The sequence below is a fragment of the Microcaecilia unicolor genome, chromosome 1 (assembly GCF_901765095.1).
Source record: "Microcaecilia unicolor chromosome 1, aMicUni1.1, whole genome shotgun sequence".
Taxonomy (NCBI): domain Eukaryota; kingdom Metazoa; phylum Chordata; class Amphibia; order Gymnophiona; family Siphonopidae; genus Microcaecilia; species Microcaecilia unicolor.
This window is the reverse complement of record NC_044031.1, coordinates 652,587,062-652,601,984: the sequence shown is the minus strand read 5'-3', so window position 1 is coordinate 652,601,984 and position 14,923 is coordinate 652,587,062. Positions and strand designations below refer to the sequence as shown.

General features: G+C 41.6%; 1 protein-coding gene across 6 annotated transcripts in view; it reads left to right on the top strand.

The window, feature by feature from the left end:
• The window catches only part of CTNND1 (catenin delta 1), a 213,653-nt gene extending 198,967 nt beyond the window's left edge, over nucleotides 1–14,686 (top strand). For 5 of the 6 annotated variants that reach the window (XM_030186097.1, XM_030186103.1, XM_030186089.1 and 2 more), the window contains 2 exons: nucleotides 12,440–12,528; nucleotides 13,009–14,686. In XM_030186097.1, the coding sequence (XP_030041957.1) occupies nucleotides 12,440–12,505 (66 nt within the window). In that variant the 3' untranslated portion in view covers nucleotides 12,506–12,528; nucleotides 13,009–14,686. The remainder of the gene's footprint in view (nucleotides 1–12,439; nucleotides 12,529–13,008) is intronic. The other variant, XM_030186111.1, reaches the window with a different exon arrangement.
• Nucleotides 14,687–14,923: the final 237 nt, after the last annotated feature.

The window sequence follows — 14,923 nt, the reverse complement described above, 5'->3', positions numbered from 1 at the left end:
TACATTTTTATAAATATTCCACATCATGACACAGTAGAATGTATCCAATGGCCTCTTTAGGGTCATAGGACCTCTTGTAGGTCTTAAACCTAAGTCCAGACCTCTATATAGTTAATCATTTGTCCTCTAATGGTGAACACCCATCACCCAGTTAATTGTGCATACATACACGTTTTGAATGTTCTATACACAAAATGGTGTTTCAATCCACTTTTGTTCAAGACTGTTTCCAAAGTACACAATTTCAAAAAGACAGTAAACTTACCCGTATTCCGGTGGTGGGCCAGATTAGAGATTGAATTACCTGATACCCACAAAGAACAAAGTTCATGTTTAAAGCGGTTGGTCAAATAAAGCATGATGTTTCAGCAGAAAATAAATGCCTGTTTCAAAAGGGTTATCAGGTTTGAGAAAAAAAAATCTCCGTTTGCAGAAAACAGAGAAGACATTTCTGTTCATGAAGTGGTACCATTTCTCTGACCTCATGTGCAACTTTCTTTAAATTAGTCACCTTATTTTCTAACTCCTCATACTCTCTTACCTAGCTATATGTTCCGTCTTTGCTTATACCCTACTCTGTTAAAATGCTCTATTATGTATTGTGTTGACACTGTAAGTAGTGTACTATGCCATTTTGTATTATTTTTACTGCTGTAATTGTCTATTGCTCATATTTGATTTATTCTTACTGTACACCACCTTGAGTGAATTCCTTCAAAAAGGCAGTAAATAAATACCTATCATTGTATCACAAATAAGAGAAGATAACATACAGAATTATAAAGTTGCTACAATGCCCTCTTAAACACTATCATTGTACCATGTAGTAGCCGCTTTATATTCTGTATGTTATTTTCTTTTATTTGTGATGCAATGATAGAGAAATTTCTATACATAAACTAGTTAAACACTGTTTTCTGCAAATGATGAGGGTTTTTCCCCTCAAAAACTCCTTGTAAACAGGTGTCACACAATGCCTAGCCACCCACCTGGGGTTACCCCACAACCACTTAGAGGGTCTAACTCCAGCACAGCTCAGGACTGCATGCACCTGCCACTTGTGCATCCTCCTCCCACCGACTGGACTGCATGCACCTGCCACTTGTGCATCCTCCTCCCACCGACTGGGTCCCAACCACCTCTGGGCTAGTCTCCCACTCTCAAAAATTTCCCCAGTGATTTCTAGATTACTGGGGCCACGCTGCCAGTGGTCCCACAGTTCCCAGACCCAACACACAAACCACCAGGATTCTTTGTCCAGATGGAGGCAATAAATTGAAAAGTGTTTATTGTCAGAACTAAACAGTGGACAAAAAAATGTGCAATCAGCAAACAATAACAGGTAACTGAAATATGGATCAATTATGACACTACCTAAACATTTGTTTTACTTCCTAAAAAGTACCTGGGAAGATAAGGACATATAACTGTTCACCGAGCCTCAGCAAAGAGATCTGTCTGTCTTTTCTCCCTGGCTAAGACTGAACCAAAAGCCAGTACTCTCCAAATGAAAATGAGCTCCTGGGCCAATCAGAGCCCAAAACAAGATTTAAAAAATATGCTGCTGCTTATCTGTATGCCAAAACTAAAGAAAGAACATTCATTTCTCTGTAACAGCACAACAAAGAAACATCACCTGCTGGTCAAATAAGAGAAATACACTTCAAGACATAATGCAGGAAAATATTAGTACATTTTACAGGCGTAAAACAGTTTCTTCACAACAGGCATCATGCTTTATTTGACCAACTGCTTTAAACATGAACTTTGATCTTTGTGGGTGTCAGGTAATTCAGTCTTTAACCTGGCCCACCCCTGGAATGTAGGTAAGTTTGCCTTTTTGAAATTGTATAATTTAGAAAAAAAGTCTTGAACAAAAGTGGATTGAAACCACCATTTTGTGTATAGAACATTCAAAAAGTATATTGTGAAAGTGATCTTTTAAAGTATGCACAATTCACTGGGTGAGGGGTGTTCACCATTAGAGGATAAATGATTAACAACTGTATAGCGATCTGGATGAAATAGGTTTAAGACTTTTAAGAGGTCGTAGGACCCTTAGTAGAATATATCTGATCTCTTCTTATGTCATGATATGAAATATTTATAGAAAAGTATATCTTTGTGGTAGTACCATGGATGACTTACGTTTCCCCAAGTTTTGTTGTCTTTGAAGACAGCCACTGCCATGCTCTAGAACAAGGTTATTAGACTTCTGTCCTGTGCTATCTACAATTTAAAAAAAGTCATTATGGGATTTACATATATTTAGCTGTAGTTGTAGTTTTACCTTTTTTAATCCTGAAAACCAGACCTGGTGGCCTCTCTGCTTCAGAATGTTGTGCCCTTAGTTTGGCATTGTAACTAACCTTTTGCTACAGAGAAGGATCATTTCAGATAACTCGCTTGAGCACTTGAGCCATTAGTGCTGATGATTTTGTACCAAGTTGCTTTGCAGTCTGTCACCACCTTATTGAAATTCATAGGTTTTGGCCTCAAACTTCTAATACAGCCCCTTTCCTCAGTGTGAGTCCAGGGTATTGGGGCCTTCAAAGAAAAAAAAAAGTTGACAGCCATCAGCTGAGGCACATATTGAGCATGCTTTGTTTGGCAGCAATAGTGCAAGTTGCTCCTACTGCATAGCTTCACATGAGTTAGGCCTGGTAAGCTGAAGCTGCAATAGTCTGGGCAACTTGAAAGCCCCCAGAATTGCATCCAGGTATGCTCTAGATAAATACCTTCAGTTTGGTTGTACCCTCTGTGGCATGTTCTAAAGTGCTATTGTATGGGGCAAGTCTCCCCTAAAGACTGGCCCAATGCATTTCTGTAGGAGTGGGACTTTAGCTGCTGCAACATAGAAACACTGATAACATTAAAAACATAGCAGTTAGGGATAGTTATTACAATTCCCTTTCTTATCCTCTATCACAGAGACACACTTGGAAATTTCTCACCTCAATCTCAGTTGGTGATAGATGCCACCTATCCCACTTAAGTTAGGAGCCTTGCTTACTCGCCAATTTGTCAGAACTGGGATGTTCTGTAACCCTGTGCTTGGTCCAGCAGATCTGATGCATTTTTGAGGATCTAAATTTCTAGCTGCTTGCAAGGAAGCAATTATTTCATAAAACTTCAAATAGAAAAATGACTCCATTTTGTTGTGGTCAATTCTGAATGCATTTTCATGCTCTGTGCAGTACATCTTGTACATCTGCTGGAGCCTGGCTTAAAATCCATTCCATTAGAGAGTACTTATTCACAGCTGGCTCTTGCTAGGAGCCTGTAAAAGGCTAACTGACTGCTGTCCAGCTTTTAGTGCTTTAGTTCTGAGGAATCTTGTGCATATAAAGCTTCTAATTGAAGACGTGGGACACATTTATCACCTAGTTAAATCAGCCTTCAAATTATTCAACTTTTGCAAGCTCAAGTAAGGAGCTGAAAAGTTGTAAATATGGAGATGGTTATTTCCATCTGAAGCATTCAGTTTAATGTCCTGGTCTGTATTTCATCATGAGTAATATGAGTAATACCTGATCCAGGGTTTCAAACTGCAGTCTGGGAGGGCTAAAAATGGCCCATGCTTTCAGGATAGTGAACGTTCATGAGAGATTTGTATGCACTGCCTCCCTCTCATGCAAATAGATCACACATATTCGTTAAGGACAGCCTTGAAAATCACTGGTTTGCTGCATTCTTGGAAAGTAGTTAACACCCATAACCTAATAAAACCCTAAATGGCGTGGAATGGGTAAATGTGAATTGATTTTTACTCTTTCAAAAAGCATAAAAACCAGGGGATATGCCATGAAGTTACAAAGTAGTACATGTAAAACATTTTTACTCCTTTCATAGTTAAGCTCTGAAACTCATTGCCAGAGGACATGATAAAAGCAAGTACGGTAGCTGGGTTTGAAAAGAGTTTGGACAAATATCCTGGAGAAAAAGTCCTTACTTTTAAAGTAGGCGCAGGGAAAGCCATTGCTTACCTCTGGGATGGGGGGCGGGAAGTAAGCACATGGTCCTGCTGTGTATGTGTGAACTGGGTTGGCCGCTGTTGAAACAGGATGCTGAGTTTGGACCTTTTGGGTCTGATCTAGTATGGCAGTTCATATGTGCTGTCATCAGAATTCCTCTCATTTTTATTTGCTTATTTAGAATATGTTATACCTCTTTATTTGGTACATAAAGTGGTTTACATTTTAAAATAATAGCAAAAAGAAATTGAACACAATCTTCCTTTAATCATTATCCTAGTTTCATTTTCTTGACTTTATGCCCCGAAGGAAGAAATTGTCCTCCTCAAATTGAGCTGTAAAGGTTCTCTACTGTTTGTCACAGACGGAAGCCCTATATAGTTTTCCAGGTTTCTTTGGTTTTGTGGTCAGGTGCTACAAACCACATGTTAGTGCTAAAAACAACATAGGACAAAAAACATATACAAGTTACACTACCAACCCTCTTCCATAATCATCAGCCTCATCTTTATATCTGTTTAGGCTACAACCTACCCACTCTAGCTCTTAATCTCTTATTTACTTGCCACCTTTATTCAAATATCTGCTGAAATATTCAAAATTTTGTAAACTGATAAAAATGTGGTTGTCTCTCCATTCTCACTTAGGTACTTCACAGTGTGCAGCCAGTGAGTGAAAAAGTTCATGTCAGTGGCTATCAACCCTTAAGCCCCTCACTGGAGGCCTTGCCAGCAGGTTGACTTCCTGAGCACAATGCTCTAAATAGCACGTGCTTAGCAAATAATCCCGCAAATATTCTGGAGTACTTTCCTCCCAAGCACTAAAAACTACTAACTAACATTTCTAAAGCGCTACTAGGGTTACGCAGCGCTGTACAGTTTAAACATAGAAGGACAGTCCCTGCTCAAACAGCTTACAATCTAAAAACTAAGGTCAAAACCCTGCTTTATCCTGTATAGCATTGGGAGCTATTATAAATTTTACAACATTTGTCTACATAAAGGAAGACGTTTCTCCATAGTTACTATCTGATATTCTTGAATCTTTAGGGACATCACAGCTCATGTGGGTGAGGCAATAGCAATATTGATAGGGAGTGAGAGACTGGGTTGGTTGTTTTACAGCCTTGAGATCCTTAGACACGATGTGACAAGACGGTTGCTATAGCCAGGAGGAGTCTATGTTGTATAGAGAGGAATCACCAGCAGAAAAAGGGAGATGTTAATGCCCTTGTACAAATTGTTGGGGAGACCTCACTTGGAATATTGTATTCAATTTTGGAGGCCATATCTTGCTAAGGATGTAAGAAAACTTGAAGTGGTCCAGTGGAAGGCTACAAAAATGGAATCAGGATTGTGCCAGAGATATATAAGAAGAGACTTGAAGTCCTGAATATGTATACCATAGAGCATTGGTTCTCAACCTTCTTGTCAGTCAGGACACACCGGATAGATAATGCTCATGTGTGTCACACGTCATACCTGACCTTCATTGCCCTTTGGTCTGAGTACAATATGGCAATCCTTGTGGATGCTGTGTGTTTACATTTAATTCATTAAAACCTTGTCCCTCCCCACATGAACATGCAGATCATAACTAGCATATTTCCTCTACATATGTTTTTTCTATGCATTTTGATTCTCATGACATCCAACTAATGGTAACATAAATCTCTCCACTACCAGGAACATTGTGAAATAAATACAAAACCTGAAAAAATCTTAACATGTAGCACACCTACTGTACAACAATAACATTAATTCCTATGATTCAAACAGGAACCCTTCCTATAAATAGGGCAGCACTACAAATAGAGAATGATGTGGGGACAAAGTTTGTCCCCGTCCACAGACGTCTCAAACAGTTGATTTTATATTTAAATCTTTTTATTGCAGTATAAAAAGGAACAATATTCTGAACTATTTATAAAGCAAAAATAGAAGATAATCCACTATCTTCCCTCCCTCCTCCCCTTTCACAAATATCCCTTCCCCTCTATACTCCCTCCCTGCCCCACTTACAAAGGTGCCAGAAAGGGCCTGAGCTGTTATAGCCCTTCCAAGCACAGCCACAGCAAATAAATATAATCTAATTCAAACGAGCAACTGAAATAAACCCCCTGCCACCCTCTACCCTTCTAATCTCAACAATATCTTTGAGATCCAAGTCAAGAAACGCACTGACTGCAGCAAATAAGATCTTACATTTGAAAATTCAGTGACACAGAATAATAGAATTCAGTTATATCATGGGAGCGAGTAGATGGATGTCTGAAACATTTAACAAAGTTGAGATTAGCATATGCCATATATAGTACTAACTGGGTATTTTTAACAGTCTTTCTTTCATGCCATATGTTCAGAAATCATAGCCATTTCTTTGATGTACATACCAGAACAGGCATCCACTGATCCACACACATATTGCAAAAATAAACAACTTCTACAGACTCAGAGTAGATCCAGAACTTAATTATTATGTTTACGTTTCCATCTCCCAAAATTCTAGACAACAGATAAGACCCAAAAAACAGAAACAACACATTTTATACCTAATTGTTCAACCACCCTTAGGATTCACCTTTGGGTTTAAAAAGCAAAACCATGTGCACATGGACTGAATAAACTAGTTAAAACAAAGTTTAAAGCAAATGCCCTTAATGTGTAATATTGGTGGTAGCAATAATGAAACGGTGATGGAATATTCACATAGCAAACAGCCTGAGCCAACAGATTTATTTTCCACTGAACATAATTAACTTAAGAACTGGCAATGTTGCTACATTTAGACTGACTTTCTGAACTTCTGCATGAAGGAAGTCCTTCCCTCATTACCTCTCCTTGAAATTGTAGTAAAAAAAGGCAAGTGCATTTTTATAATATACCACTGCATTCCTACAAAAGGAGCAAGTACAGCGCTGCATACATCTAGTAGCGCTATAGAAATTAGTAGTAGTAGTAAGTTCCCACATGCCATCTTTTTCTTTTCATGTAGGCACAGAAAAAGATGATGTTAAATGCTCATAGGCCAGGTCTCAACCTAATGGATGATTTTTTTTTAAATTATAAATAGTAACACAAGTCTGAGCACCTGAACTCCTATAATATCTGTTTTTTGGCAGCCTTTTACGAGGTAAAAATCTCTGCAGGGACTCGGGGAGTCCCTCTAACCATCACCTCCAAATGAACTAATTACTACTCTAAACCAATTACTAATTACTACTCTAAATCAATTTGTGTACATTTGTATGCTGCACAAGCTGGCATGTTAGGGGAGCAGGGCTGGGGGTGGACCTTGCCATGGTCTCCACAATATCCGAGTGTACCTTGTGTTCTGGACTTATTCTCCTCACACTGAGTCCTGCCTGGTGAGTCCTCTGGCAGAGCCTCAACTCCCGACTCCATCCTCTCTTCTCTACTGGTGTGCTGTCTGCGGCAGCTACTCTTTCTCATTAGCCTGTACTATTAGTTACACTCGCTCCTTAGCCTGACAATGCCAGCTATACTACCACCACCAGCCACCACATTGAAAAATAACCCACAAAATGGCTGCTGTGGTGGCACGCTATTTAAAAGTGTGGTGCTGGTGCCAGCATGAAATGAGACGAAAAGAGGCCAGTCGTGGTCCTCTCTTCTGGTGATGTCAGCATGGTGGGCGGGGAGGGTACTCTTATATGCCGGTGTTCAGAGGACTGTGTTCGTGTCTGATGTGCAAGCAGGGAGCAGGAGCAGAACAAGAGGAGGCGGCCAGATTGTGTCCCAGCAGTAAAATGTAGGCATCTGTTAACATGGGTAAAGGGATTACTACCGCTCCCGCGGGGTGGGGAAATGATTGCAGTTTGCACCCTCGTTAAAACATGGAAAATCTTTTCTCCATTACCACAGCTACCCACTCCTGTGTCATTCTCTAACTACAAATATTACATAGGGCCCTAGAACACCAATACACCTACTAGTAAAACAGAACAAGTGGATTGCTACAGAGTTCAACATGCAAACAGAATAACACATCTGTCACACAAAACAGACAGAACCTCATAGAACAGGGGATCACAAATTAGAAACACATATACAAAGACAAAAATTGAACTAGGAACCCCAAGAAGTCAAACTAGGCAGGTACCACAATGTAGGAGAAATGAAACAAATACATTTCCAACAAAATGCAAACACATTTCCCAAAGTTAATATATTCCACCTAATAAAACACATTTTTTTCTACATCTGGGTACTTTATTTTTCCCACGCATTTCAGACTTTCTTTTTTTCTGCCTCATCTTGTGCTCTTTCCAGTGAGTGCTGTCCATTTGACCTTTCTGCACTTCTCTTGTCTTCTTCCCTCATTTCATTCATCTCTTGACATGTTTCCTCTTTCTCTTTTTTTTCTGCTCATTCAAATTTCACCCTCTTGCTCTTCAGTGCTCCACCTATATTTTACTTACCTATCAACTTTCAATCTCTTCCTCACACCCTCTAGCTCTCTTACTTCATTCCATCTCTGGTCTATTCCATTCCTTTTCACCCACTCTCCATTACTACACTTGTACATTCTGTACTCACCATCCTCCACTCACTCAACTCCTTGAGCACCCCCACAGTCTATCCTACTTGGTTCCACCATACCAAGCATCTCCCTTCCCTCCTCTTCCTACACACTTGTAGCTCAGCATCTCCTTTCTCCTTCTCCACCCACATCTGCAAACCATCATCACCCTGTCTCCTCCACCCCTGTGGTCCAGCATTTCCCTGTCCCCTGCTATGGTGCAGCAACTCCATGTCCCCTCTCTCCCTTTCACCCTCAGTGTCAGCAAGGTAGTGGCTTGGAAGAGAGAACAGCAGCAGGAAGCTCAGCCTGGTAGCTGGAGATGCAGCTACACAAATCCTGATGCCCTGCTTCTTCCTGGGTTGTGTAGATGGCAAAATATCCACTGGAAGTGAAAGCCTGCTAAGTGCACTTGCTACCTACACAACCTAGGAAGAGCACTGCATCAAGGTTTGTACAGCTGCATCTCCTTCCTTCATCCCTGACAGTCCAGTATCTCTCTCTCATACTCTCCCTCTACCCAACCTGCCCCATGGTCCGGCACCTCCCTCTCCCCAGCTGCCCTCACAGTCTGACATCTTCCTCTTTCCTCAGCCCCCCATGGTCTGACATATCTTCCTCGTTCTCCCTTGGTCAGCCTCTCTCTAGGCTGCAAAACCTGAGTTGTTCGCTGGCAGAGGCATAAACAGATTTGCATCACAGGGTTGGGTCAGTAGTGGAGGGAAGGCTCTGGGTCAGCTCAGGTAGCCTGTTAATGCTGCCCCTGCTGGCAAGCAGCCGGGGGGGTGGGGGTAGGGCTGGTGGCAGAGAAAGGACAAGGGGAAGATGCTAAATGAGAGGGAAGAGGAGAGAGAAACTGCAATGCAAATGCTGAACAAAAGTGCTGCAGTTTGAGTGCCAGCCCCACGACACAGCTCCCAGGTGCTCGTGACAACACTGGCTGAGAACCCCTGCCCTACAGGAAAGAAGGGATAGCGGGAGCTATGATAGACTTTTAAATACTTGAATGGTATTAATCTACAAACAAAAGTGGTAAAACTAGAGGACGTAAATTGAGGTTGCAGGGTGGTAGATTTAGGAAAAAGGTCAGGAAATACGTTTTCTGATAGTATCAAAATAAGACAACGCATCAAAATAAGACAACAACATCATAAATGGCCTCCTGGCTGTTGAACACATCAACAGCTAGGAGGCTATTAATGATGGGCAAGGAGTGGTGCTTAGACTGCAACTCCAGCAGTGGGAAAGCGAGGCCAATTCTGGACAGACTCTTTACAGCCCGTGTCCCATATGTGGCCAGACAGAAAGATGGGCTGGAGTAGGCTTTGCCCAGCACTGGCTCTACTTCCCAACTGCTGGCGTTGCTGTCAGACCTTTACAAACTGAGCCCTGAAAATGGCAAGAATGGATCGAGAGTCAAGTACGTATATTTTATATCACATTCGTATTGTATACTGTGATGCTGTTTCTCGGTAGGGGAGAGGAAGACATCTTTAAAGTGTAACTTAGCAAGTAAAATGTTAATACTATGAGATTGTTGGTTCAGTCATGACTGTTGGGCTTGTCTTTATCTGCCATCAATTTCTGTGGTGGTGGACCTCTCGTTCTCATCCACTGAGATTTGCAGGACTTAATGTGAAGTTGAATCCAAACATAAACTAAATGCTTTTGCCTAAATCTGATATTCTCAAGGGTCACAATAGGGTGTTTTCAGGATATCCCTAGCAAATGTGCTTGACAGACTTGCATGTGTGCTGTTGCCACCATATTCAGAACTACCTCATGCATATTTATTAGATCCTGAAAACCTGACCTGTTTGTGTTAAAGGGCCCCAATCAATAAATACTATTGACCTAGCTGCTCATGTGTACATCTCCTAGTCCTGTATACATCTATAGCCCTTTTTATAGTTAAAAGCTTTTATTTTCTTAACTTTAACGTTTAAGCGTGAGACATCCCTTGCAGGGAGAAAAGACGATCGTTTAGTTGTAAACAATCTAATAGTGACAGTGCCAATCTACTTAGTGTAACAAGCCAAGTAGCTGTGGATGGTTAGTTTCAATACCATATCTGTATTAGAACCAATGAACATTGAACTCCTTAATTTGGTTACTTTATTTGGTTATTATTTAACGCTATACTTTATCCTACATTTTGCATACCTGATGATATTTATTAGCTAATTCTCTACCTCTAATTTTCTTGATATTTCATGTACCTTTAATTGTAACAATACTCTGTGCCTCTCATTCCGTTAATGACAATTGTCATTGCGGCATAATGTAAGCCACATTGAGCCTGCAAAGAGGTGGGAAAATGTGGGATACAAATGCAGCAAAATAAATAAACAAGTCAACACCACCTAGTGGCAGGGCTGCTGAGGGGGGGTGGTGGTAAGATGCCCCAGCCTCCAAAGGGGGCCCGACCCGGTGCTGGCAAGGATTCTGGAGACAGGCAGACGGTTCTGCTCCCTCGGTCTGTCTCTCCTGCTCCCTTGTGTCAGAACCCAGGCTATTGTGTTAATGTGATAACCTGGGTCCTGTCACACAGGAGCAGGAGAGTGACAGACTGAGGGAGGAGCAGATGCAGGAGGGTGAAGGGGTGGGGACAGCAGCCCTCCCCCAGACCCTGCTCTTTGTCTGCAGCCCTGCCTAGTGGTTCAGAACTGTTCTAGAGCTTGACAAAAGCTCATTTAAAACAGTCATCTGAAAAAGCACATGTTGGCATAGTTGGGGAGGCCCTCCTGTCCTGCAGTTTATTGCCCATCTGTTTTCAATTTTGCCACCTCCTTTCATCTATAAGTAGTTGTGCAGAAGAGAACTGCTTCAGCTGCTTGATGTAGCACCAGTTCAGCAACATAGTGTTTTGTATAGCAATCATGAGGTTTTTGTTTTGTTTTGTTTTGTTTTGTTTTTTTTTGGGGGGGGGGGGATATAAAAGGGGAAGAAGGCTTGACAGCTGCTGGGAGGGAAGATATGGTCAGGAAAATTTAGGAGAAAGGGAAAGTTGGCCATTGTTCAGTAATTGTGGTGGTGCACGTAATGATGCCAGTAATAGATATCTTAGCCAGTGGGTCTAACCCCCTTTGTGCTTGCTTGGTGGCATCCACCTAAATAAAAAGCACAATGGCTACTTGGTTACTCCCTGTTTAGTAGTTTTCCCCCCTTTACCATTTTTTCGTGCCCTCCACTTACCAGTGTGTATTAAGTACCACATCTTCATGCCCGCCTGCTGGTTAATCCACTAATCGGGGAGAATACCCAAAATTTCATTGCTACAGAGGATCATTGCAGGTAATGTAATTGCCCTTGGTGTCCTGTGCTCCTGTAAGGGGTTTCAGTGGCATGCAGGCCTCCTCACTATGTGACTGATTATATTTTCCAGTGGGGACAGGGGTGAATTGGACCCACTGGATAAAATGAGACGCTGTGGAAACAAAACACTTCATAACAAACAAAGGACAATTGTATGAAGATTTGTGTTAGACCAGACTGAAATTTGTGAAGAACAACGTCTTTGGTAGCCTGGGGTCAGAAGTCAGTCTGTATAGGCTTCATTCCTCTGCTGTTTCCCCAATCAGCCTTCCCTTTAGCACTTCTTCCTGGTGGCTTGTGAGAGTTAAAATTCGCTAGCTTTTCACTGTGTTCAGAACTTTTCTGTAATGGCAGGTGCATCATTACCTGTTTGCACTTTTTCCCCCCCTCTCTCCTTGCCTACATTGCTTTTTCTCTTTGCTAACTACATTGTTGCAAGCTCTTGTGCTTCCTGCTGCAGATTTACATGTAGATTGGCTTGCTGGTACTAACTTCTCTTTGTGTCTTTAATACATACTGCATGTCTCATTACAATAGGAGTTAGCTGTTCCCTGGATCTTTCTCCCTCTTGTGTCTGTGACTAACACTGCATGTCTCACTCCCCACAGCAGGAAGAGCCAGCTTCCAGTCAGGTCTCCCTGGATCACAGGGATGCCGATGAACTGCTTCATTAACAACTCTTGCATGTGTCCGTAAGGTAACATCTCATGGTATACCCTGGAGGGGGAAGTAGGGGAATGAATTGGTGACCTCTCATGGTCAACTGCACAGAAGAGGGTGGAACAGAAGTGTCTGGTATACATAGGAAATGGGGTCCCAGTAACCACCTATGGTAGTTTTATGGATAAGGGGAATATGGTAACGTCTAGTGAAAAAGCTATGGGAGATAAATTAGAAGTCAGCAGGGAGCTGATGCATGCAGAGAGGGACACAAGCACCTCTGTTTTTGTTATCCTGGTGACAAGGGCAGGGCAAAGGCTTTTTGAAGGATTTTGGGAAACACGATCCAGGAAATGTAAGAGGAGGTAGTTTATTGTTAGATTTGGTAAGGTGACTGTGTACTGCATCATGAACCTGGTAAAATCTCTCCTCTCCCCCCTCCCCTCCCCACATGGGGCAGTACCCCACATCCTCTAATTTCTGACACTTGTGTTTTCCTTTTGTTTTCCCTTTCTAGCAAAGGAATTAAATTCCAGGCTTTGACATGTACACTAAACCCTCATGTTTGTTCTGGAACTGATCTTTCTGGACATGACAAAGAAAAGGAAAATAAAGTGCCAACTGCCAGGACTGGAACTGCCCTTTGCCTGCTTTCACCAAACCCCGTGCCGCGGGACGACGAGACCAAGGATGATCTGCTCCCCAGTCTCCTGGTAGCGAAGAACTCTCCAGGAAGGACTGTAGGGGACTGGAATGTGACTAAATCCTTCATTTCTTATAGGAAATGGAAAAAGGGGAAGTTGTGTTGGTCTGGTTTGGGAGGAGGGATGAGGTCCGGGCTCTGTGGGAAAATAACTCTTATAGTCTATTTTTGTACTGGTAGAAATGGGATGAGGAGAAGGGGATCCGTGTACACATTCCAGGGGGTGACAAACGGCGAGTGTTCCTTCTATTATGGACATAGGAGCACAGATGGGATTTCTGGAAAACCATTTTCATGATAATATGTAACCTATCTGTGCCTTCCCCCCCCCCTCTCCCCCCAATTATTTTTGGCTACTTATTTCATCTGCACCTTTCTTTTCATGCTAATAATTTTGTGAAATCTTCTTTTCAGTTTGGAAATGAGTATCACCAAGGAGAGTCTGTCCCATAGCTGTGAAATTGGCTTGTTATTACTGTATGAAGTCAATGTAGAAAGTGAACACAGTGAATTCTGCATTTTTTGGGAGGGGGGGGGGGGTAAGGCAGGCAGCTATTAGTTTCACGACGCCATTGAGATGTTTTAGTGCTCTTTTCGCCTGGATATTCTGCGAGTCTGATTTGCTAATGAAGTGTCACTACATTAGGAGGGTGAGCAAGGGACATGTCAGAAGAGGTGATAGGAGAGGAGAATGTTGGTCTGCAGGAGGTGGTCACGAAAATGCACATTTTTGACACCTAAATGATGATTTACTGGATAACAAAACAATTGTGCATGATGTGCCAGGTGAGCTGATGCTAGATTTGCAGTGCTTCCAGTGTGGAGCATGGACTGGTTCAGTTCCAGCTATCGGGACTAGATTCTGTCTTGCAGGAGTAAAAATCCCCAGTCCAGTGATTTATCCAGTAACAGAAAGCTGAGGAGGGAGAACCAGAATATAAAGAGAGAAACATTAGGGAGAACCAGTGGTCAGGAACCAGGAGAGAACTGAAAAGAAGTGATTTCCCACAGCTTTTTTATATTTTCAGCATTCTCATGTGCTGCTTCTCCCCTCTCCCTCCCCCCCATTTTGTGGGGGGATTTTTTGTGTGTTGGGGCTTTTTTTTTTGTTCCAGAAAATTCCTTTTCTAATCTTGACTGCACATTGTAAATTAATAAAACTGGTAGTAGATTTCATGTGATAATTCTTAATTGCCTTTTTTAAAGAATTTTTTTAACCTCTGGGAATCTTAAGGGTCTTTGTCTTTTTTTTTTTTATTTTGAATTTTCTCCTTGTATGTAAAACAGATACATTACTTCAAGATTTGCAAATAATACTCCATTAGAACCCAACTTTTCTTCCAGTCATTAGAAACCATGTGGATGATATTTCTACCTTTAGGCTTCGAGCCTAGATTTCCTGTGGCACCAGTTTTGAAATTACGCTTTACCTGTTAAATGATTTTTATATATATTATATATATATATATAAATAAAAAGTTTTTAAAGAGTGTACTTTGGAAATGTTTCCTTAATTTATCTGTAGGTTTTGGAACATGATCTAATTTAGCTATTCAACTTGATCCTGACCTTTCTAAATCTTAGAACAGTGGTTCCCAAACCTGGTCCTGGAGGTACCCCAGCCAGTCAGGTTTTCAGGATATCAACAATGCATATTCATGATAGAGATTTGCATACAGTGGAGGCAGTTCATGCAGATGTCTCTCATGAATATTCATTGTGGATATCC